General features: G+C 17.8%; 8 protein-coding genes across 8 annotated transcripts; 5 read left to right on the forward strand and 3 right to left on the reverse strand.

The window, feature by feature from the left end:
• Positions 1-1198: 1198 nt before the first annotated feature.
• On the forward strand, positions 1199-6571 carry PGAL8A_00226300 (rhoptry protein, putative; the record flags this gene model as incomplete). The annotated part of the gene is made up of 2 exons (XM_028670983.1): positions 1199-1394; positions 1518-6571. 2 exons carry the CDS (start codon positions 1199-1201, stop codon positions 6569-6571), a joined length of 5250 nt encoding a protein of 1749 aa, XP_028527681.1.
• A 1037-nt stretch (positions 6572-7608) lies between these two features.
• PGAL8A_00226400 (conserved Plasmodium protein, unknown function) lies at positions 7609-10055 on the forward strand (the record flags this gene model as incomplete). The annotated part of the gene is made up of 2 exons (XM_028670984.1): positions 7609-9816; positions 9921-10055. The coding sequence occupies 2 exons, from the start codon at positions 7609-7611 to the stop codon at positions 10053-10055; spliced, it is 2343 nt and encodes a 780-aa protein (XP_028527682.1).
• Positions 10056-10683: 628 nt separating this feature from the next.
• Positions 10684-12090, reverse strand: PGAL8A_00226500 (DNA-3-methyladenine glycosylase, putative; the record flags this gene model as incomplete). The annotated part of the gene is made up of 1 exon (XM_028670985.1): positions 10684-12090. One exon carries the CDS (start codon positions 12088-12090, stop codon positions 10684-10686), a length of 1407 nt encoding a protein of 468 aa, XP_028527683.1.
• A 1182-nt stretch (positions 12091-13272) lies between these two features.
• Positions 13273-14853, forward strand: PGAL8A_00226600 (conserved Plasmodium protein, unknown function; the record flags this gene model as incomplete). Its single annotated transcript, XM_028670986.1, has 1 exon — positions 13273-14853. The coding sequence occupies one exon, from the start codon at positions 13273-13275 to the stop codon at positions 14851-14853; it is 1581 nt and encodes a 526-aa protein (XP_028527684.1).
• A 1405-nt stretch (positions 14854-16258) lies between these two features.
• On the forward strand, positions 16259-17713 carry DXR (1-deoxy-D-xylulose 5-phosphate reductoisomerase putative; the record flags this gene model as incomplete). Its single annotated transcript, XM_028670987.1, has 1 exon — positions 16259-17713. The coding sequence occupies one exon, from the start codon at positions 16259-16261 to the stop codon at positions 17711-17713; it is 1455 nt and encodes a 484-aa protein (XP_028527685.1).
• Positions 17714-18185: 472 nt separating this feature from the next.
• On the reverse strand, positions 18186-19025 carry L22 (50S ribosomal protein L22, apicoplast, putative; the record flags this gene model as incomplete). The annotated part of the gene is made up of 1 exon (XM_028670989.1): positions 18186-19025. The coding sequence occupies one exon, from the start codon at positions 19023-19025 to the stop codon at positions 18186-18188; it is 840 nt and encodes a 279-aa protein (XP_028527686.1).
• Positions 19026-19933: 908 nt separating this feature from the next.
• On the forward strand, positions 19934-21563 carry PGAL8A_00226900 (DNA/RNA-binding protein KIN17, putative; the record flags this gene model as incomplete). The annotated part of the gene is made up of 3 exons (XM_028670990.1): positions 19934-21109; positions 21360-21411; positions 21511-21563. 3 exons carry the CDS (start codon positions 19934-19936, stop codon positions 21561-21563), a joined length of 1281 nt encoding a protein of 426 aa, XP_028527687.1.
• Positions 21564-22364: 801 nt separating this feature from the next.
• On the reverse strand, positions 22365-25685 carry PGAL8A_00227000 (conserved Plasmodium protein, unknown function; the record flags this gene model as incomplete). The annotated part of the gene is made up of 2 exons (XM_028670991.1): positions 22365-23677; positions 23879-25685. 2 exons carry the CDS (start codon positions 25683-25685, stop codon positions 22365-22367), a joined length of 3120 nt encoding a protein of 1039 aa, XP_028527688.1.
• Between the last annotated feature and the right edge of the window lie 1168 nt (positions 25686-26853).

Genomic DNA, 26853 nt, shown 5'->3' on the forward strand with positions numbered 1-26853 from the left:
AAAAAATTTTTTTTTTTTTTTTTTTTTTTTTTTTTTTATAATAAAAAATATTTTATAAAAAATAAATGTATTATATGTTATTTTCACTATTTTAATGTTGCAAATTAACATTGTATATATTTATTTTTGAGTAAAAAAAAAAAAAAAAAAAAGGATATTAGTTGTATTAGTATAGATTTACCTTAATAAAAAAAAAAACAGTTTCTATAATATTTAAAATTTATAATTTGTTTTTCTTTTAGTAATATATTTTTAACTATATTTAAATTATAGATTTTAAACTAATATGAAAGTATGAATAAACGTTTATATATATGTATATATTTATGTATGTACATATGTAGATATTTTTATATTTCTATTTTTTACTTATTATTAACATATAATTACCATACTATTAGACATCAAGTGTTAATGTAGAAGGTAATAATAATAATTATCTATGACTAAAAGTAGCAAAAAATTAAAAAGAAATAGTAAAAATTTCAAGTCTGAAAAAGATTCCTAATAAGAGGAAACTAAACATAGTAATAATAAATAAAAATTATAAACATTTATATGTATATATTTAATTTTCCTTAATATTTATAAAAGATATTTACATAAACTTATGTTTAATAAAAAAAGTTATGTAAGTAATTTTATAAGAAATGTGCATAAATATTATAAAAAAAAAAAAAAAAAAAACAATTTTTTAAAAAGTACATTTATGATTAAAACGAAACTTATATGATGTTTCATAATCTATTGAAATATGTTGATTTCATCTTCATTTTTATTTTATTTTTATACATGTTATATAAAATTTTTCCTATATTAATATCATAAAAAAATTATTTGTATTTGTTTTTATTTTATTTATATTTTTTTGTTTTAATTTTGTTCATTTCTTTTTTTTTTTTTAATTTGTTTTACAAATTATATGTTTCATCATTTATATAGATGTATAATTACACTTTCTTTTTTTTTTTTTATTATTTTGAAAATATTAATCTCGTTTTAAATTCTATAGTTTATTTGTTTTTGTTTTTTTTGTTTTTTTTATTTATTTTTTATGTTTCTTTTATATATATGTGTAAAAATATACACAAAATTATACATTTTTTATAATTTATTCATATGTTTATATATACCTTTTATAGAGAATAAAATACAACATTAAATGTAATTGGAATTTAAATTTTTGATCAAAAACAAAATGGATAGAATTAATAAAGAAGAAAAATATCAATCCAATGCAAAAATAGAGTTTCCTGATGACAGTTTTGATGATCAAATAAGCATTGATAAAGAAAATATATGGGATGCTGATATTAATATAATTGATGATGATCTTCATATGATTAATAATGATGATATATTAGAAGAGAATAATTTAAATTTTAATAATCCAGGTCTATGAAGAAGCAATTTTAAATACGTATATATATATATATATATATATGACTTCTTTATGTTTTTATTAACAATATTGATAAATTTCTATATATATATATATGCTTCTTTTTTTTTTTTAGTTAATATAATGGTTGATCATAACGTTAGAGAAGAAAACGAAAAAATATTGTATGGTAAAAAAGACGAACTAAACTGTTTTAATAATTTGCAAAACAGTTCAAATGGAAAAGAAAATATTAAAAATGAAAAAGATTTTAATGAAAAAAATAATTTTATATTAGAAAGTAGAAATGCGTATAATAAAGATGAAAATAATTTTACAGAGTATGAATATGAAGAAAAGATAGAACATACAAAAGAAATACTCATAAATAATGAAAATATAAATAATGATTTAAATAATGAAAATATAGATAATATTTTTAATAATGAAAATATAAATAATGATTTAAATAATGAAAATATAGATAATATAAATAATATTTTTAATAATGAAAATATAAATAATGATTTAAATAATGAAAATGTAAATAATACTTTAAATAATGATTTAAATGATGAAAATATAAATAATACTTCAAATAATGATTTAAATAATGAAAATATAAATAATACTTTAAATAATGATTTAAATAATGAAAATATAAATATTATTTTAAATAATGAAAATGTAAATAATAATTTAAATAATGATAAAATAGAAAGTGGTTTAATAGATCTAGATAAAACAAGTAATTCGATTAATGAAGATTCATTTAATTCTTTAAGCAATGTAAATATATCTAGTACTTTAATGAATGAAACTACAACAGATAATTTAATTAATAAAAACACTCATGAAGTTATAGAAGAAAGTATCCTAAATGATAATGTTAAATTTCTTGATAAATTAAAAAAAAATAATGAAAATTTTTCAAATAATGAAAAAAATGAAATTTTTGCAAATGTTAAAAAAAAGTTTGATAAATATTCCTCTTTTTTTTTAAACATAAAAGAAAAAAAAAAAGGTCTAAATAATATAAATTTCAATTGTAATGAAAATCTATCAATACAGAAAAAATATACGGAAGAAAATAATAATGTTTATGAAAATAATAATGATTATGAAAATAATAATGATTTAATATGTAAAAATAAAATCCTTCTAAGTAAAATAATGGAAAAAGATACTCTTATTAATAATTTAAGAGAAGATTTAAACAATATATCTAAGTTAAGATGTAATGAAGAAATAATACATTTTTATAATAAAAAAGTAGATATTTTAAATAGTGAAGTAACTAATGTAAAAAATGAATATAATAATTGTGTGAAAAAGTGGTTACGTATAAAAAATATATTAAACATCAATGATGATGAAACTTTAATAAAGTATATAGAAGATATTACTAAAAAATATATATGTGATAAATCTATTGAAAATATGAAAGAAGTAAATACGAGAATCAATGTAGATGAATTAAATAAAGAAAATGAAGATAAAGGAATATTATCAAGCGAACATAAAAATTATTATATTAATATTATTGAAAATTTGCAGAGCGAAATTAAAATAAAAGAAGAAACAGTTAAAAAAATTACAGAAGACTTAAATATTTTACAAAATAATTCAAAGAAGTGCAAGTGTAGTTTTATAAGTCATGAAAATAAAGTAAATAATTTGATGGAAGAAAATAATATAATGAAAGAACTGGAAAAACCCACAATAAATAATTATGAAGATATAAATCAAGATAAATTAAGTTTAAATTCATTAATTAAAAATAAAGAGGAACTTACGATGGATGAAAATAAAAATGATGAAAGTAATTACTGTATAGAATATAACAAAAAAATAAATAAAATGCAATATTTAATTAATCAAAAAGATAATATAATTAAGGAAATAGAAAAATCATTAAATGAAAAAGAAACGTATATAAATAAAATTATTCAAGAAAAAAACAAAGCTATTGAAGAAATTGATCAATTAAGACAAGAAATAAATAACAATGTAAACATAGAATCATCTTTTATATATAACTCTGGAAATAATGGAGATAAAGGAAAAGAAAAGGAATTAATAGAATTAAAACATGAAAATGAAAAATTAAAAAATAGAAATGATGAGAATGAAAAGAAATATGAAGAACTAAAAAATAAAAATGTTGAAAATGAAAAGAAATATGAAGAGTTGAAAACAAAAAATAATGAATTTGAAAAGAAATATGAGGAATTAAAAAATAAAAATAATGAATATGAAAAGAAATGTGAGGAATTAAAAAATAAAAATGATGAAAATGAAAAGAAATATGAAGAACTAAAAAATAAAAATGATGAAAATGAAAAGAAATATGAAGAGTTGAAAACAAAAAATAATGAATATGAAAAGAAATGTGAGGAATTAAAAAATAAAAATGATGAATATGAAAAGAAATATAAAGAAATAAAAGCAAGAATTAATGAATATGAAAAGAAATGTGAAGAGTTGAAAACAAAAAATAATGAATATGAAAAAAAATGTGAGGAATTAAAAAATAAAAATGATGAATATGAAAAGAAATATAAAGAAATAAAAGCAAGAATTAATGAATATGAAAAGAGATGTGAAGAGTTGAAAACAAAAAATAATGAATATGAAAAAAAATGTGAGGAATTAAAAAATAAAAATGATGAAATTGAACGTTTAAATGAAAATTATGAAAGGAAATGTGAAGAACTAAAGCAAAAAAACAAAATAGATGATAGTAAATATGAAGAATACGAAAAAAAATACGATGAACTAAACAATTTACTGAAAAGCAAAGATGATATATTAAAAGAAAAGGATATTGAAATAAAAGAAAAAATACATGTAATGGAAATAGATATAAATACGAAAAATTCGAAAATATTTAATCTGGAAAAAAAAATTAAAGAATTTGAGAAGAAATTAAATAAAACAGAATTTGATTTGAATAAAAGTGAAGAAAAATTACAAAATGCTCTGGAAAATTTGGAAAAAAATGATATAATGTATAAAAATAAAATTGAAAATTTGAAAAACAAAATAAATTATTTAGAACAAGAATTAAACAATAAAGAGAAGGAAAATATAAAGTTAATGGATATTAATAAAGAATTAAGTATGATAAATAATAATTTAAAAATTAAAGAAGAAGAAAATGAGAGAAATATTTACAACTTAAAATCAAATTTAGATAACAATGAAAAAGAAGGATATAGGAATTATGAAAAAATTCAAGAACTGAATATAAAAATACAAAATTTAATTGATGAAAATAGTAAAAACTCCAAAATTTTCGATTTATTAAAAAATGAAAAATTAAAAATAGAAAACGAAAATAGTTTATTAAAGAAAGATTTATTGAATATGGAAGAAGAATTAAAAAAACTACAGAAATATAGTTATGATATTTATGAAATTAAAAATTATTTACAAACTACCATTGATAAAAATAAAAACTTAATTGACTTAATAGAATCTGAAAAAAATCACAAAGAAGAATTGAAAAATGAAATTAAACGGTTAATGGTTCAAATTAATAAATCATCCATTACTTTAAAAATGTATAAAATGAAATGCTCTTTTTTTATTAGTATTATCAAAAATTATGAAGAGAACATTAATATACTAGAAAATAAATTGAAAAATTATGAATATAAACAAAAAAGAATAAAAATAAAAGAATATTATTCTCTTAATAACAGTGATATATATAGTATTGATAAGGAATCCAAAACAGAAATTTTAAATAATGATATAAAAAATAATGAATCAGAAACATTAATAAAAGAAACATTTTTCCTTAGAGAAGAATTAGATAAAGAAATAAATAAAAAAAATGAAATTTTAAATAAACTTCAAAAACTATTAACTACTTTAAAAGAAAAAAATTTAATGATGAATGAAAAGAACTATAAAATAAAAAAGTATAAAATTCTAAATAATGTTTTACAAAATTCTATTACAGAATATCAGAATAATATAAAATCTTTAAAGGAAAATATAAATAATTTACAAAAGCAAATAGAATTAAAAGAAATAAAAAATATAAATATTCCACCGAAAATAAATATTAACATTTCAAAATTATCATCTTTTGAAAATAACTTGAAAAATGAACTAAAGGGATTTATAGGAAATTCTTCTAATTTTTTAGAAACAACTTTTAAATATATTAATGAAAATACACTTAAAAAAAACTTACATAACAAAACATTTTTCTCTTCTTCAATAGAAAAAAAAAATGATGATTTACAAAAAAATGATCATAACAAAGAAAATATTATAAATAATGATTTTACAGACGTTAAAAGTTTAGCAAAAAATTTTATTTACACCAATATGAATAAAATACATAATTATAAAAATGACAATAGTGATAAAACTATTTTACATTTATCAAATGAAGAGGAGAAATGTGTAATAAGTAAAGAAAATTCAAATAAATATAATGAAGAATTTTTAAAAAATCAACCTGTTGAAAATAAAATAAAACACTTTGAACAATTAACACCTGAAAAAAACTGTGAAAATGACAATAAATATATAAATCTTTTTATTAGAAAAAAGAATGATCTTAAATCAGGTTTTGATAATAATGATAAGTTAAAACATGAAAAAGTTGAAGAAACTTATGACGGAATATGTAAAATGAAGAAAACAATTAATAGTTGTCATATAAATAAAAAGGAATTTGAAAATATTAATGAAAATGATAAATCATTTAAAAATTATAATGTAAATGAAAATGATTTTTCCAATGGATATAAAAATTATGATAAAGATTATAATGATCTTTTTGAAAGATCTGACGATAATGAAGTTTTTATAGAGGAAGAATTTGAAATCAATGATGATGAATTAAATATTGGAGGAAGTTATAAAATTATACAAGATAAAAAGAATATAGAGAATATAAATTTACCTAATAATTATGTTAATAATTGTCAAATAGACCAAACTGAGAAAAATACAAATAAATATGAAACAAATAAAGAAAAAAAAGTCATTTTGGATAAATTTAATGAAGATAACATTATATACGATAGTAACTCAAAACAAAAAGGAAACAAAAAAAATGAAAAGGAAGAACATTTACAAACTAATTTATCTGAGGATGACGTAGAAATAGATGAAGTGTGGAATGACAAAATTGATTTAGAAAATTTAAATATTGATGACTCTTAAAATAGAAAAAAATATTATAAAAATAATTAATATAATATATTTTAGGTAATTAATATATATATGTGGCTATATATATATGCAATATGCAAATTATGTAAAATATAATGATAAAAAACAAAGAAATTTTTTAAAAAAAATATCTTTTTATTCCTACATATATCTATTTTTTTATGCAATATATATATGAATCTGTCTTTTTTAATAAATTGCATACTTTATATTATAAAATACTTTAAAAAAAAAGTGTTGTAAAAGTTTTTTTAAATGAATTTTAAAAAATATATTTTTTTTTTTTTTTTATGTTAATGATAATGAAAATATGAAATGATATTGTAAAAGAAAAAAAAAAAACATAGCTGTATAATTTTTTAATGTATAAATTGTCACTGCAATTTAATACCTTTTTAATTTATAACATTCTTATGCTTTTGAAAAATAGAAAAAACTTTGAAATTCTGAATTTTTTTGTTTTAAAATAAAAAGAAATACTAAAATATGTATATAGAATTTTTGTTGACAAAAAATTTTTAAATTATGAAATAAATTATTCTCTTATATTTGAGAAAAATTCGATATTATGGTCTTAAAAACTATTATTTAAAATTCTTATTTTAGGACATTATTAAATATATAATACTTTAAATTCATAATAGTTTTTATATTTTTTTTTTCATTATATATTAAAAAAATATTTACGTACTACAAGAAAAAAAAAAAAAAAAAAAAAAAATCAAAAGGAAAAATTCATTGCCTAATTTTCTTTTACAAATATAAACTCGTAAAAAATATTGTATATTCTTCTATATATTATTCTTCCTGATTTTTTTTTTTTAATTTGATATTAGAAATAATTTATTAATTATATTTTATAGGATTTTTCTTTTTGTTCAGTTTTTCTTAGAATATATGTTTATTAATTTATACAATTTTTTCGATTTTTTTTTTTTCTTCGAAAAATTAATTTTATGTTAAAAACAAACATATCAAACAAATATAAAACAAAAAATAAATAATATAGGAAAAAATGAAAAAAAAAAATGATTAAATTATTAATAGATTTGATAATTTCAATAATATTAATAAGTTGTATAAATTGCAAAATAAAGACAATTAGTGTCAATAAAGAGCAAACAAGTTGGATGGACAAACCATGGCTAGATTATGTTGGAGTATTTTTGAGCGTATCTGTTTCTATTATAGAATCAGTTGGGAGTACAATAATTAAAAAAAGTCATATAATTTATGAAAAATATAAAAAACTTATTGAAAGAAAGGAATTAATTACATGTAAATTAGAAGAAAAAAATAGCTCAAATGAATATAACCAATATTCTAATCGAAATAAAAAGGGAAAAAAAAAAAAAAAGTCCTTTATAAATATTTCATTAATCAACATACAAAATTCTAAGAGTATTTACAAGAAAAAAATAAAAGAAAAAAAAATTTTATGTAATAAATTTTTTCATAAAAAAAAAATAAAAGAAAGAAAGAAAAAGGGAGATGAAAATGAGAATGAGAATAATAATGTTAAAAAAGAAAAAAAAAGAAATTATTTTACTGAAGGAAAATTAATTAAAAAAAAAAAGTCAGAAATTAGTGAATGGAAATCCATGACTTACATTTATTCTAAAAGTAATAGAAAATTAAGAAAATTATGCAGCTTTCAATCAGTATGCATTATAAAATCAAATAATTTAAAAGAGGAATTTAATTTAGTAAAATATAAAAATGAAAATTATAATACTAAAAATATTACTAATAATTCTGAAATTATTGATATAAATTACAAAAATATGAATGAAAGTATTACTAATTATAGATCAAAATATAAAAATTTTTGTAGTAAAAACCTAAATACAAGAGAAATAAACAAAAAAACAAAGAGAAAAGAAAGATCATTACGGTCACTTAAAAATTCAGATTATTGCACATTAGAAGAAATGAAAGGTTTTAATAGTTTTTATAAAGATAGCAAAGAAAATTATAACTATATTTGTAATTCTTCATTTAAAAAAAACAAATTTAAAAATTATATAAAAAAAAATAAAAGATATAATAATACTCACAAGTTTTATAAGAAAAACATTAAAAAAAAATCATTTTCTTATGACTCTTTATTAAAAGATTTTTATACATTGCAAAATAGGAATACTAGAGAAACAATTATGTCAAAAAATTTGAATTTTGATAATTCAGAACAATTAAGCATGTGTTGTGATAATAAATATAATGATTTACATAAAAATAAAGAAAAAGAAGGAACCATAATAACTATGTTGAACAAAAAGGAATCAAGAGAAAATCCTAATATTATGACAAACACTACAAATAAAGATAAGGTGTATTATTATTCCTTTCCACCTCAGGAATCGTTAGACAATATAAATAGTAAAAATTATAACTTTACAAATGAAAATATAAATCCTCACTCTTTTTATATTAGTAAAAATATAGATATGAAAAAAATGTACTCTGAAAGAAAAAGAAATAGTGATGAAGAAGTTACTAGAAGTTCAACATTTCAGACAGTAGATGAGAATTATATGAATAAGTTAAAAAAAAGAAGTTATCTTTATTTTTATTGTGGTATATTTTTTACAAGTATAGTTGCACCATCTTTCAATTTATTTAGTAATGCTCTTTTACCTGCATCCATGGTTGGATTTGTAAGTATTCGTCTTATTTGTTCTCTATTATTAGAAAGATTTGTCTTAAAAGAAACTCAATCACTTTATTTATATATTGGTATACCTTTTGCCACTATAGGTTTAATATTAATAACAATATTTTCTGGTAAAGATAGTCAATTCAACGATTTAGATTATATTTTTAAATTATTTTTAAAAATAGAATCCATATTTTTAATGACATTTGAATTATTATTTACTTATTCTGTTGCTTTTTTTTCAATAAAATATTTACAAATAAAAAAAAAAAAAATGTATAATTTTTTATATATCTTTTCTCCTTTTTCATCTGGAATAATGGGATCATTAAGTACAATTCTTTGTAAAGCATTAGTGATAGGTTTTATGTCTATAATAGTAAAAGACAAATTTAGATTTTTTCAATTTTTTTTAAACTATAAACTAATAATTCTAGCTCTATTAACTTTTATTGTGGCAATAACAGAAATATTTTATACTCCTTATTTATTGAAACATTATCATTTAACTCATGTTGTATCATTAAAAAGTTTTGGCAATGTTGCTTTTAATGCAGTTAATGGAATGTTTATTTTTAACGTAACAAATATATATATATATATATATATATATATATAATATATATGTATATATACTACTTCAATAAATTATATGCATGCATATTTTTTTTTTTTTTTTATTAGGAAAGACCAATATGCATATGTGCTTGGGCTTTTGGCTTTTTTCTTGTTCTTATTGGAATTATATTTTTATCGTTTGAAAGTGTTATTCCCAATACGATAAATTATTTAAAGTTATATTTTAGAAGATCTTCATAAATCTCTTTCCCTCTTTATATATATATATATATATGTATTGTTTAGAACTAAATTTTTTGTTATATTTTATTTTTGTTACATAATTTTATATACGTGATAAATTTTTTTTTATTTCTGATTTTTTTTTTTTTTTTTTTTATTTAAAAAGAATTTTCTTTTTCATCATTTATTTTTTTAAAGTGATTTAGGATTTATATAATATTTAACACATAATACATGATTAAGTTAATTATTTTAAAAATATACAAAAGAAAATTATTTAAAATATTAGGTTTTACAAATATATAGTAGCTGTTTTATCTATTTAATAAAAATAAAAAAAATAGTACATTTCTTTAATAATTTAAAATTAAACTTTTAAAGTAATTTTTTTTTTTTTTTTTTTTTTTGTTATACATACAAAAGAATGTATGCTTAAAATATGAAATTTATTAGAACAAATAAAAAAAAAAATAGATAAAATTATTTATTTATAAAATATCTTTAAGATTTTTATATAAATAAAATTATAAGCTTATTAAAAAAATTTAAAAAAAAAAAAATAAAATTTTTTTCTTTAACCTTTCTAGATTAATATATCACTAAAAGTATAATTATACATTTTAGAATTAATTACAAATGTTGCAAATTATTTAGGAGGAAAAGTAACAGATGGATGATTCTTTAATAAAAACCGATACTCATATAAGGCAGCTTCCTCTGCATAATTTATTCCTATTCTTTTATCTTTTTGGATAATTAATTTATCTTTTTGCCATTTCATGTAATCAAAATATTCTAATAAATACATTTTATTATCATCATATATATTCTTTATAATGTATTCTTCTTCATTTTTATCAGCTCTTAATGTTTCATAAAAATACAAAATGTCATTAACTGTTGGGCAAATACTTATAAAAAACCTACTTTTTTCTAAATTATTTATATTAGATGAAAAGTAATAATTTGATTTTATATTTTTACTAGAGTCATGTAATAAGATATTACTACTACTGTTATTTTTGTTGGAAACATTAATACCATCTATGTTTTTTTTTTTACTTTTTCCTTTATCATTTAGAAGTTTTGAGTTGTTAAAATACTTTGAACTTTTATTATTATCATTATAGTTGATGCTAATCATCATATTTTTATTATAATTTACTTCTTTTTTTAATTTATCCTCCTTTTTTATATTATTATTAAGTAAGTCAATATAAAAATATTCCATATCATCTTGTCTTGTTACTTTTAGACATTTTGTTACACAACCAGGACCACTGCATAATTTTACTAATTTTTTTTTATTTATCATTTTTAAAACATTATCTACTTTATCAATTTTCTTTAAATAATTTTCTTTATTAATTAAATCTTTAATATCATTTTTTCTTTTTTTCATATATTCTTTATCTTCCACCTTATATCCTCTATCATTTTCAAAGAAATTTTCAAAATATAAATTTTCAGAAGTATTTTTAAACTTATTTGAAATAAAATATTCTATATTATATATTGGCTCAAGAGATCTAATTAAAATAGCTTCAGGAATATTTTCTAAATTAGTTACTATATTTAAACAATTATGAATACCATAACATATATATACATAACTTCTTCCCCCTTTTTCAAACATAGATAAATTTCTATTTGTTTTTTTATTATTATATGCATGTGATGCCTTATCCTTTGCACCATTATATGATTCTAATTCAATAATTCTTGATCCATATAATTTATTTTCATTTTTATCAAATACCCATAATATATGTCCTATTAAATCTTCAGTTATATTTAAAACATTATCTTGAAGATAAAAATGCTCATTTAAAATATCGATATTATTATTATCAAAGAAATATTTTAATAATATATAAACATAAGCTAAATTAAATGTATCAATAGGTTTTTTCTTTTCTAAAATTTTTATTTCTTTTATTATTTTTTTTTTCTTAATATTTAACTTTTGCTTCAAGTCCTTTTGATTTGAAATTTCTATATCTTGTTTGTTTATCAAAGATTTATTTTGTTTTTTTTCTACCTTCATATTCATACAATCTTATACTCTTTTACTTTGTAATTTTTTTTAGTATTTTAATTTCTTTCTCTTCAATTATATTGATACATATTTCAAGAATAAAAAAAAAAAAAAAAAAAAAATGATACAAATTTCATTGAATATATTTAATAAAATTTTAAAAAATAAAAATTCTAACTTTATATAATTTTATTTTATAGATGCTAATTTCATACTATTCGCATGGGGATCCCTTCTTTAATTGAAATATATTTACTTTTTTTTTTTTTTGTTAATTTAATTCTATTAAATTGATTTCCTCATTTTGCTTGTTAAATATTAAGTTTTACACAAATGTAATTATCCTAAATTTTTTCTTATAAATATTAATAGTTAAGAGAAATAAATATTTTTTAAAAATATAATTAAAAAGTTTTTCGATATGGCATAAGAATAACTTAGAAAAAATTATATATTGCTTTAAGTAGTGATAGTCATATTGCTAAGTAGAGTTTAAGCTACATTTAATTTATGTTATATATTAATAGTGGGATAACAAAATAAAAAAAATGTCTTAAAGAATTACAAAGAATCTGAAATTTTATAATAAGAAATGTTACGTAAGTTTGACCTTAATAATATTATTAAAAAATGTATATGAATACATTGTCTGTATAAATAAAATTATATTTTTAATGCATTAATAAAAAAAAAAAAAAAAAAAAGTAAATATTTTTAAGAATTTTATAATAAAAAAACAGGAACATCCTTGTATCTTTTTTTAATCTTTTTTTTTTTTTTATCAAGAACAAAAATTTTATAAATATTAAAAAAAAATAATTTTAATTTATTTGTTTTCTTTGACACTACATATATTTATTTATAAAAAAGATTATTAGATATATAATTGCAATTAAAAATTTGAGTTTTTTTATTATAACACTTTTAAATGGTTATCATGGAATTGATATCATTATGTAAATATTCACAAAAACGAAACATAACTTTATTTAAATTAATAGAAGTTAATAACAAGAGAAAAAAAAATAAAAAAAAAAAAGATAATGCTTTAATGAGTTAATAATGTAAATCTTAAAAAATAAAAAAAGTAAAAATATATTTCAAAAAAAAAATAAAAGTTAAAAACATTTATATTTTATTAAATTAAATGAAGAATATAATTGTATCAGTAAACCTCATAAAAACAAAAAGCGCATAATGATGGACGAAAACAAAAATGCATTCACTGAAAGTATTTGTGAAGATAAAAATATAGAATATAAGAAAAAGAACGGCTTATTAAATGGCAAGAATTTCTACATAATACAAGAAATACCTTTTATTGATTCCTATAATTATAAATATGAACAAATAGAAAATTTAAATAAGTCAAACAAACCATATTATTTAGATGGTGATACATCATCGTCATACGAAGTTAATGATGAAAATATAAGTAGTAAGAATGAAATCAAATCCAATAAAAGTTATAAGAATGAAAATGATGAAGATGAATCTGATACAGATAAAAGTCAAGAACATATAAATATATATCAAAACAAATACAATGATGAAAAAAAAAAAAAAAAAAAAAATGAATTTTTAAAACAATGTGAATTTAATAGAGATGGAAGTTGTTATTACACTATTTCCAATAATAATTATCTAAGATTATTTGCTACCGATTTAACTTTGTTACATTTTTTAGAAAAAAATGAAAACATTTATGAAAATTTAAATATATTATTTGAAAAATATAATAATATGACTGATTTAGAAAAAACAAAAAGAAATAGTAGTTGGATAAGTATGAAATTAAGTGAACATATTTATGATTGTAAATTTTATCCATATTTTGAATGGAATGATTATAATACATGTTTTTTTTCTGTGTGTTCAAAAAACAAACCTATATATTTATATAGCGCTTTTGATTGTTCAACGCTATTATCTTTTAAGACTTTAAACGAATGTTGTGAAATATGCAATTGTTATTCTCTGTGTTTTCATCCGGAAAAAAATTGGTTATTGTGTGGAACTAATAAATCAATAAAAGTTTTTGATTTTAATAAACCAAATGAAACATTAGAAAATAGAATTTTAAGTACAAGAAAAGGAAAAGGTCAAAAAGGAATTATATCAGTCATTGAATATAAAAAAGAAGGTTACGGAAAAAATTGCATATATGCTGTTGGAGATTATAACGATTGCTTATATTTGTATGCTGATAATTGTGATCACAAAAATGATTATATTTTGAAATTTCAAAATAAGAAAAATTCTAATGGAATTACACACATTAAATGGTTTAATGAATTCTTTATTTTAAGTGGTAGTAGAAATAGCCCATTTATATACCTCTTTGATATGAGAAATAATAAAAATTATATACAAAAATTTGAAAGACATGCATTAACAAATCAGAAATATATATTTGATATATATAAAGATTATTTAATATGTGGTGATACATTTGGTTATATAAATGTGTATGATATCATAAATAATAAATTAATCCATAAACAATTAATTAACAAATATTCACCAATCACATCAGTAAATAAGCATCCAATTTATCCTTTATTGCTAACAGGATCAGGAACGAGAAGATATTATGAAAATAATAATAATGAAGTTGATATAATCACCAATTTACTTTATAATCAAAAGAATTTTCATGAGGATTCTTATAAGAAATCTCTAGGAGAAAATGATCCACATTTTCCATCTACTTCTAATTATATAAATAGCGTTTGTACTATTTTTGCTGATTTTGTAACCGAAGAATTGACTTCATAACATTTATTATTTCTCTGATGCAAATTATTATTACTATTTCTTTTTTAATAAGAGCACATTTAATATATATGTTAATTATTGCATTTGAATGTATAGAGTTATTAAAAGAAATATTTAAGAATTTCTGTAAAAGTTGGAATATATTGAAAAGAATACTTTAAGAAAAATCCATCACGTTTTTAATTATCAAAATTATAAAATAATAAAAAAAAAAAAAATTAAACAACTTTTAAAGAGTATAATCATAATTCCTTTAATCAAAAAAATAAGGATATTAAAAATATTTATATATAATTTTAGTCTTTAAAAAATACAAAATCTTTTGTTTGAATTACAAATATATAAATTTATTTATTAAATCATAATTTACAATATTGTATTTTTTTATTTTATAATATTTTATTATTTTTTTTTTTTTTTTATTTTCTTTATTATATACTAATGTAACCGTTTTTTTTGGCTATATCAGTCAAAAAAATTATTTAAAAAATGTTTATATAAAAACAAATTATTTTTTTACAGCTTTTTCATGGATACATTTTTAATAAGAAAAAAGCAGAACTTTTTTTTTGTTTTAAATTTAATTAGATCTATAATATATTTATTAAGTATATCTAAAAAAATAATAGAAGAATACTAAAAAAGTGTAAAATTATAATTAATGTATCAGAAAATAAATTATATAATATGTCAATTTCGTACATATGTAATTTCAAAATTGTTTGATATGTAGAAAATATAGAGTTTTATTTTTTTTTTCTCATCAAAAATTTCAATAAATAATTAAATAAAACATAATTGCTTCTATCTACTTGATAAAAAAAATATTTTAACATTTGTTCTTTTACAAATTTCAAACATATCCATTTTGTTAAATAGTGTAATTTTAATTACTAGATATATGCTATTAATTATGTAATTTTATTAATTTCAAACACATTTTGTAATATATTTAATTAATGTATATATATATATATATATTTAACATATTTAAATTTATTTTCAATATTTTAATGAATAATTTATTTAATTTAATATTATATATTTACATGAATCTATAATTATATGTATAATTTTTTAGTAGTATTTTAAAATTTTTCATTACAAAAATTTTTAATTATACCATTGTTTTACTTAAATTACGATTTTTATAAATCAAATTTTATATTATTGTTTAAAATTAAATTTAATAGAATTATTAAAAAAAAAAAAAAAAATTATTTTATTTTTTTAATTGTGTGCTCATTTCATTTATGAAAATTTTAATCTTTATTTTTTATTAACATATTTCATATATTTTTAAAATTAAACAGAATATATTTCATTCATATAAAAAAATAAACTATGTGTAAAATAACACAGGATGAAAAATAATAAAAATATATAAAATAATAAAACAAAATAAATGGTAATATTTATATATTTGTATATTTTATTAGTATTAGAAATTAATTACTTATTCTCAAAAAATGCAAGTAAAAAGACACTATACAAAATAACTTATATAAATAATGCATTAAAAGGACTAGGCAAAAGGAAAACAGAAAAGTTAAAGAATATTAAAAGTTATATAAATGTAAAATTATTAAAAAGTAATTTCATAGATATAACTAATAGTAAGAAACAAATAAATATAGGTATTTTTGGTAGCACTGGTAGTATAGGAAGAAACACTCTTGATATAATAAAGGAATGTAATCAAATTGAAAAAATTTTTAATGTAGAAGCTTTATATGTTAATAAAAATGTAAAAGATTTATATGAACAAGCAAAAGAATTTTTACCAAAATACATATGTATACATGATGAAACTAAATATGAAGAATTAAAAAATTTGTTACTTAATATAAAAAATTACCATCCAACAATATTAATTGGTGATGAAGGCATGAAAACAATATGTAATGATAATACTATAGATAAAATAGTAATTGGAATTGATTCTTTTCAAGGGATTTATTCAACAATATATGCAATTAAAAATAATAAAATTGTTGCATTAGCTAATAAAGAATCTATTGTATCAGCTGGATTTTTTTTAAAGAAATTACTAAATGTTAATAAAAATTCATTTGTCATCCCAGTTGATTCTGAACATAGTGCTATATTCCAATGTCTAGATAACAATAAGGTACTAAAAACTAAATGTTTGCAAGATAATTTTTCGAAAATAAATAATATAAATAAAATTTTTTTATGTTCATCTGGAGGACCCTTTCAAAATATTTCTCTTAATGAATTAAAAAATGTTACTTCAGCAAATGCCTTAAAACATCCTAAATGGACTATGGGGAAAAAAATAACCATTGATTCTGCAACAATGATGAATAAAGGATTAGAAGTTATTGAAACTCATTTTCTGTTTGATGTAAATTATGATAATATTGAAGTTATAGTTCATAAAGAATGTATAATTCATTCTTGTGTTGAATTTGTTGATAAATCTGTTATAAGTCAGATGTATTATCCGGATATGAAGATTCCTATTTTATATGCTTTAACATGGCCTAATAGAATAAAAACGAATTTGAAACCATTAAATTTAGTTGAAACATCTCCGCTTACATTTTATAAACCTTCTTTAGATAAATTTCCATGTATTAAATTAGCTTATCATGCAGGGAAAAAGGGAAACTTCTTTCCAACAGTTCTTAATGCATCTAACGAAATATGTAATAATTTATTTTTAAATGATAAAATAAAATATTTTGATATATCAGCTATTATATCACAAGTTTTAGAGTCCTTTCAAATACAAAAAGTCTCAGAAAATAGCGAAGATTTAATGAATCAAATTTTTGAAATACATAATTGGTCAAAGAAAAAAGCTATGGATATATATAAGAAAGGAAATTATTAAATTCTAGAAGTAAATATGTTTTTATATATTATTTAAGGTATTTTTTTTTTACATTAGACATACTTTTTCTTTTTAAAGATATATTATCATTATATGAATTTATATATTTGTTTTTTTTTTTTTTTTTTTTTTCGCATTATATCAATATTTGATAATTTGAAAAAAATTGAATAAAAATACATTTACACACAACATAGCTTTTTTTTTTAATTTATCTCTAATTATAAGGAATATAAAGAAAATTAAGTGAATATTATATGTAAAATTAAAATTATTTTAAAATATAAATATTATTTATTATTTTTAAGTTAATGTTTTCAGTAAAAAAAAAAAAAAAAAAAAAAAAAATGAAAAATATGGACAAAAAAAATATATATATACAAAAAAAAGAAAAAACAAAATAAAATATAATTAGAATGATTATGTAAAATATATTGATATTTTTATATTTCATTATTTCTTTCTTCTCTTTTCACACTTCTAAAACAACACGTATATGTGTATGAGGTTCACGTATAATATCCGTTTTTCCTTTTGCCCTTATATTAATTTTTTTTGTATATCCACCCATGTTAGCTTGAAGGGTATGAAAAACTGGTTTTATATTATTTTTTCCATATTTATTAATAGCATTATGTAAGCATGATTTTATACATTTGTAAATATTAACTGTATATTTATTAGTTCCATAATAATAAAGAAATGCAAATGCCTTAATTATTGGCATATATCTAATTTTCCATAAAATTTTTCTTGTTTTAATAAATGACATTTTTATATATTTAGCAGTAGCTGAAACTAACCGTTTTTTAACATAAATTACAGGGTTTATCCTATTAGTTTTTACTCTCTTTTTATAATTTTCCACATTGTTATTATTTACATTTCTATACATGTTAAATAATTCATTATATTTATTATTTAATAAAACCTTTTTATAATTACTTTTAATATTTTCAATATGTTTTTCTTTCCATGCTTCTTTTACTTTTTGTGCTGAATACCACTGCTTTAATTGTATTCCTTCATTATGAAATAAATCCATCTCATCAAATAAAGAACTTTCTTTTTCATTAATATTTTCCATTTTACAAAAAGTTTCAGATAATTTATTTTCTTCTTGAATTTCAGAAGTTGTTCGCAACAAAAAGGAAACATTATAATACTTTTTTTTGGGATCTTTAAAAGGGATGATACCCCCCCTATTCATTATTTGATTTCCATATTTTAAATATGTAATTTTCTTTTTATTATTAATTGTAAAGTTATAAACATATATTGAATGATCCAAGATAACTTGCAGAATAAACATTATAATTATTTTCCATATAAAAATCATTCTTATTCTCCATATTATAGCTTAATTATCAAAAAAAAAAAAAAAATCCAAGTTCTTAAAAAAGCTCATTATTTTAAAATTACTTCAATTTTTATTTATAGTGTATAATTATATCTTTTTTCTTTTTATTTATATATAAGTTATTTATATTAATTTATATTTTCAGAATTTAATTTTATATTATCTATGAAAACGGCTGTATATATTTTTTATATTCATTCTCCCATTAAAATATATTTATTGTCATAATTATATTTTTATTCGTATACTTTTTAAAAAAAAAATAATGTAAAATCTCACAAATATAGGAAATATTTTTTAAAAAAAAATTTCAAATTATATATTTTTCTAATATCCATATATTGTAAATCTTGAATGTTATATATTTGTATATTTTTTCTTTTCCTTCAAAAAAAAAAAAAACATCAAGGTAAATTTTACAATTTTTTTTTATAAAATAATTTTCTAAATACTTTAAGGAAAAAAAAAAAAAAAAAAAAAAAAAANAAATAAAAAAAAAAAAAAAAAAAAAAAAAAAAAACAGAAAAAATGACATAAATTTAAAATAAAAATAACATATATAATAGAAAAATGAAAATGAAAAAAAATAATACAATAAATTAAATAACAGAAAATATAAAAATATCAATTATAATACTTAATATATTTACTGAAAAATTTTCTTTTATTACAACTCATTTTTATCACTTTAAACGAAAATGATATGTTTTTAGCAATGACTTTTTCTAACAGTAATAATAATTTTTAGGAAACATATTTTTTTTTTTATATTTCCGACATTTTATAAAAAAAAAAAAAAATAATAACATTAAATTTTTTTTTTTTTTTTTTTTTTAAATTAATGAAATAAAAACAGAGACATGCCTCGTGCAGAACCAGGAACACCAAAATGGCTAGCGAATAAGATGAAGGCAAAAGGCCTTCAGAAGTTGAAATGGTATTGTCAGATGTGTGAAAAACAATGTAGAGATGAAAATGGTTTTAAATGTCATAGATTATCGGAAACACACCAAAGACAAATGCAAATATTTTGTCAGGATGCAAATAAATTTATGGATGAATATTCCTCTATGTTTGAAAAAGAATTCATGAGATTAATGAAGACTAGATTTTGCAGAACACGTATATTGGCTAATACTGTATATACGAATTTGATAAGTGATAAAACCCACATACACATGAATGCTACTGTATGGGTTACTTTAACTGATTTTGTTTTATATTTAGGAAAAACAGGAAAGTGTAAAATTGAGCAAACGGAAAGAGGATGGTATTTAGAATATATTGATAGAGAAAAAATTGAGAGAGAGAAATCCTTTCAAGAAAGAAAAAAAATAGATTATTCTTATGAGCAATTGAAAGAAAAGAGAATCAATAAAGCCATTGAAGAAGCAAAAAAAGAGGGAAAATTTATTGAATCAGAGTATACAGGAATAAAAAAAAAAAATGATGAAAAAATTGTTATATCATCTATTAAAGCAAAAGATAATAGCCAAGTAACAAAACCAAGTATTAACATATTTTTAAATGAAGCTTTAAAAAAGAGCGAAGAGAAGAAAAAAAAAGCAGATGGTTTATTGAATAAACAAGATAATGATAAAAAGGAATTATCAAAGAAAAGACCATTATCTTCATTAGATTTACTTATTTTAGAAAATGAAGAAAAAAAAAAATTAAAAGGAGATACATCAGATTTAAGTAATTATCAAAATAATATTGATAAAACTAAGAAACTTTATGAAGAAAATGAAAAAAAAATAAATCGAGATTATCAAAATAATGAAGATGAAGATAATATATGGATTTGCAAAAACATAGTGGTTAAAGTTGTTGATAAGAAACATAAATATTATAACAAAAAAGGTGTTATAATATCATTATATTCAAATGATAAAAAAAAATGTGAAATAAGAATGGACAATAAGGAAATATTCACTGCATATCAAAAGCAGCTTCAAACAGTTATACCAAAAATTGGTAAAGAAGTTTTAATTTTGAAAGGAAAGTATAAAGGTTTAAAGGGAAAAATTAAAAAGGTATTTGTTTATTTATATTTCAAAAAATTTTTTTTATTATTATAATTTATTAATTTAAATTTATACATTTAATATAAAATATTTTCAAAAATATTTAAGTTTTATATATTATGAAGAATATAATCATAGTATATATGTTTTCAAATTTTTTATATTATTTTATTTTAGAGTATCTTTAAGCATATATTATTTCATTTTTAATTTTTTACTCATATTATTATATACTTAAAATTTTCCCTTTATTTCTTAGATTTTAGTTGATGAAGAAGTTGTCTTAGTTGCTTTGGATGATAAAAATTCAAGTATGAATAGAATTAAAATGTATTTTTTTCTTATTTATAAAAAGTAAAAAAAAATACAAATCATTTTTTTTTTTTTTTTAATTTTTTTTTGTAATGTAGATGAAATTATTACAAAACATATACCATATGATGATGTGAGCAAATTATTATAAAGATTAAAAAAAAATACAATATAAATCATTTGTTCCTTGAATGTTATTTTGTCTATTTTTGTATATGAACTATTGTATATTTTTTTTTTTTTTTTTTTACTTCATATATTTTTTGTTATTTTTTAATTATTCAATTTTTCAATAAGAAAAAATTTCGATAACATATAAAATTTTTTTTTTAAATTTATATTCGTTTAATATTTTTATGTCCCTTTTTTTCTCTTTTTTTATTTAAATTTAGAAGATTCATTTAAAAAATTTTTTTCTTTTTATATGTTGACATTAATTTATCAAGTAAATTTAAAAAAAAAAAAAATTACTGATAAGTTTCTATATAAAATATATATATATATATATATATATATATATATATATATATATATATATATATATATATATATATATATATATATATATATAAATTAATAATTTTCATAAAAAATAATAGAAAATAAATAATCATAATTTATTGATGTATGTTTAAATTAAAATTTTGGAAAATTAATAAACAATTTATATAAAATACAAAAAATTAATAGTTCTTAATAATTGTAAATATACATTGTTTTTAATTGTAAAATTTATTGTATTAAAAATTTTAGTAAATTTAGAATTAAAATAATATTTAAAAGAAGAAAAAATAATAGTAATATATAATTCTTTTAAAAAATATAAATTATATTTTCTTACAATTCTTTAAATGTTCTAAATTTAAGTTTGTGTTATTACCAATATGTTTTAATTTTTCTGAATTATTTTAAAGAATATCAAATTTTAATGGATTAGATACTACAACATTATTTACTTTTTTTTATCTTTATCATTAATATAAATGGAAGATTGCCTACTTTTCAGCATTTTTATTTTGTTATCTGTCAATTTTTTAGTATTATTGTTTTGATTTTCTATTATTCTATTATATTCTTTTGTTGTATCTAATGTTGCAGCTGCTTTTAAAATTTTCTCTTTTTGATCCTCTGGTGAGTTATTAGAAAGCCAGGAAATTAAAGAAAAATAAATTTTCTTAGTATCAGTAAAGTTAACTTTATGAGGTGGTTTTGTAAATGCTATTTGTGCACATAACATTAAAACCTTTTTAAAATGTTTATCTTGAATATATGTGTTTCCTTTAGTTTCATTCAAAAATATTTTTTCTAATTCACTTTTTGTAAGTAAACTTTTAAATATTTTGTAATGTTTTGCAAAATTTAAAAATGATTCTAAATTCATTCCTTTTAATTTACTATCTTCATTTGTCTTATTTGTATATGCATAATTATTTTTAATAATTTCATCATTAGGGTGTTCCGCGTAAAATTTATAAATTACTTCAAAAATATTTTCACTAGATCTTTTTTCTTTATTTATTTCAATTTTTTCTTTATTTTCAATTTCCTCTTTAAGTTTATTGTTGTCTTTTCCTTCTATTTTAATTTCACATGTATTTAATTTGCTTATATTTTTTTTATAATTTATTGTATCATTGTCGAAAGAAGAATAATCAAAAGAGCTATTTGAATTTTTATTTATTCCTAGATTTTGATTATTAAATAATTTAGTATTGCTTCGATAATTTAATGTCTTCTCCTTTTCTTCAACTTTTTTTGATATATCATCTTTATCCGTTTCATTATTTTTTCCTTTTTTTATTCTTGTTTTGCTAATTTTATTATTATATATAATATTATGATTTTCTTCTGATTCTTCTAATGATATTATATTAAACTTTTCGAAATTTTTAATTATTTCTTCTTTATCTTCTTCTGAACTATCATTTAGTTCAAATTTTTTATCCTCAAGCTCACTATTCCGTGAATCTCTTTCTTCTGTAAATTTCTTTTTACTTTTTTTTAAGTATTCCAGTTTTAACTTATGAAATATTATTATTTCTTTAATACATTTTCTTTCATAAATTTCTAAATTCTGTTCTTTTAGAAGATTTCTAAAATTTTTAATGTTATTTTTAAGATACAGTGACAAATCAAATAATTTTTTAACATCATAGCTAAATGTTTCACAGGTATAACTATCTTTATTATTATCATAAATTTCGGAAGAGATGCTAGATATATTTTGAAACGAATTAACAATACACACTTTGCTTTCATAAGTTCCTAAAAAAAATATATATAATAAAGTATATTATAAAATAAGTAGGAAATATACATTGCAAATTTCTATTTTAAGTATTTGGATATATAGATGATTTTATATAAAATATGTTTTTTTTTTTTATAATATAAATATATGAACATATAAAGTATTTATGAATTTAAATACAATTTTATTAATTTTTTTTTCTTTTTTTTCTATACCCAAATGCTTTACATTATCTTTTGTATTACACATAGTATGTAAATTACTGACACCAAGTGTTGTTTTTGTATTCATTTCTTTTGTTTTATTACTATTATTTTCTAATATTTTTTCATTTTCTTTCTCATACATAAATTCTCTATCTAAATTTTTATTTAAATTTTCCATATTTTCTTTATTATGGCATTCAAGTTTTTTACTTGCAAAATTTTTTTTTTTTTTTAATTTATATTGGTCTATTTCATTTTTTTCTTCATTATTTATTTTTTTTTCATTCTCTTTTATTTCATGTTCTTCTGTATTTTCTTCTTTATTTTCTTCTTCTTTATTTTCTTCTTCTTTATTTTCTTCTTCTTTATTTTGTTCTTCTTTATTTTGTTCTTTATTTTGTCCTTCTTTATTTTGTTCTTCTTTATTTACTTCTTCTTTATTTTCTTCTTCTTTATTTTCTTCTTCTCTTTTTTCTTCTATTTGCAATATCTTATTTATTTTTTTTTCTTTTTCTTTCCCTTGATTATCTAGTTTATTTGTTTTATCTTTTTTTTTTTTTTTCTTCTTTTCTTTAGGTTTTCTTCCATTTGTAATTACTGTTTTATTCATTTCATCGAATGCTACAGTTTCATTGTATAAATTATCTCCGTAATATTTCAAACCATTATTTTTTTTTTCCTCATTTTTTATTTTCGTTGTTTGTTCAAAATTGTTAGACATATCAGAATTGTCTTCCATATATTTTTTATTTTTTCTATTTATATGTTCACTTGAATTATTTATTAAAATTTCTACTATATTGTCTTTTGTATTTTTATTTTTTTTAATATTTTCACAATATAATATATTTTTTTTTTTTTTGTTCTTATTATAATCATTTCCTGATATACTATTTTCACTATCTTTTCTATTAGAACACTCTAAAGTTTTTAAATTTCTATTTTCCATTTGTATATAAGGAGATGATAACTTTTTTTTTTTTTTCTCTTTATTTTCGTTATTATACACATTCTGTGTTTCATTTTTATTGCTACCCACTACTTCATTTTCATTTAAAATTGTAGTATCTATTTTTTCTATCTGATTAATATCACTATCTTTTTTTCCTATTTCATTAATATTATCATTATTATTTTCATTTGTTTTTTTTTTTCTTTCTTTTTTGCTTAATTTTTTTTTTAAATTACCCTTTTTGTTTTCACTCTCTTTAGTTATAATTTTACTATTATTATTTTCTTCATTTTTAGAATATTCTAATATTATATTATCATAATTGTTGTAATGATCTTTATTATGTGAAACGTTTTTTATGAATTTATCTTTATCATTTATTTTGTCTACTTCTAATATATTTTGTGTAATTATTGGATTTTTTATGTCCTTTTCATTATCTATATTCTTATTCTTTTTTTTTTTTTCTTTCCTTTTATTTTTTTTTTCTTCTTTATCTTTTTTTTCTTTTTTTTCTTTTTTTTCTTTTTTTTCTTTTTTTTCTTTTTTTTCTTCTTTTTCTTTTTCTTCAATAGATTTAGAACATACATTATTAAAAGGTATATTATCAATAGAATTAAATTTTGAAGAATCTAATTCTTTTCCATATTTATAATACTCATCATTATCGTTCACACTATTTTCATTCTTTTTTTTTTTTTTTTTTTCAATAATTAAGCTATCTTTTTGTGAAGATTCTAGCTCATTTAATTCATATCTATATCTATCTTTTTCATTATTCTCATTATTTTTTTTTTTATCTTTTTTACTTTGAATAAAAGAGATTTTGTGCTCATTCAAATTGTTAGACACAAAATTACTCATTTTTCCAGAACATATGGAATTAGCTTTTTTTTTTTTTTTTTTTTTTTTTTTTTTTTTTTTTTTAATAATTATACATGTAAATTATTAACTACAACAAACAAATTTCTCTTATTATTATATCTTTTATTTTCTTTTATAAAATATCCATCCTTTTTATAAATGTTTTTTTCCATACATTATTGTTATTTATTTATTAATTTCTTTTTTAAATGTGTTTAATATATAATCCATTAATTTTTTTTTAATGTTAATTTTATTTTATTTTAATTTAAAAATAAAGACAAAATAAAATTGTGATTTAAAAATAAACAAGTAGTTAATGTACAAAGTTTTTTTATAAATTTTTTTTTAAGATATGAAATGATTGATAACAATATTATTTTGTAATGTCTAAATAAATAAAAAAAAAGGAGGAAAATGATATAATTGTAAGAAATGTTTAATATTTTTGATCTTTATTAAAGTTTTGTTATTATTATTTTTTTTTTTATTTGTATTTTTATTTATATACAATGAATCAATAGATATACATTTTCCTTTTAAAATTTATAAATTTTCACATAAACATACGAATATATGAATAATGATGTGATATTTTTATTTTTACCTAGAATTATAAAACTATAAAAGAAATTTCATTCAAGTGTGTAAAAATAATTAACATATATATTTTTAATTAAAAGTACATATAATTTTTATTTTACTTTATAATTTAAACAAAACATTAATATGACAGTTTTCTACATAACGTAACCTCATTAATTATGTTTTATAAATAAATTTTATAAAACATTATATTTTTTATTTAAATAACAACAAAACAATAATAATCACAAAATGATCATTTAAATCCTAATTATTAATTTGCTTATCTTTTATCTTTCTAAATATATTTTTTATGATTTTAAAGTTTTTCAAAAAAGGAACAAGATATTCTTATGAATTGAGAAAAATTAAAAACATTATCTTTTATTTTAATATTTTTTTTTTTAATATTCGTATATGCAACATTATTTTTTTATTACAAAATATATGAATTTTTTTATAAATTTTTGCATACATAAATAGTATAAATAAAATTGTTATTCTTTTTGATGCACCTTAAAAATAAAAATTATATAATAAAAATTAATAAATAAATATAAATAAATATATATGAATTTATAAT

This window comes from Plasmodium gallinaceum, assembly GCF_900005855.1.
Source record: "Plasmodium gallinaceum strain 8A genome assembly, contig: PGAL8A_v1_76, whole genome shotgun sequence".
NCBI lineage: Eukaryota > Apicomplexa > Aconoidasida > Haemosporida > Plasmodiidae > Plasmodium > Plasmodium gallinaceum.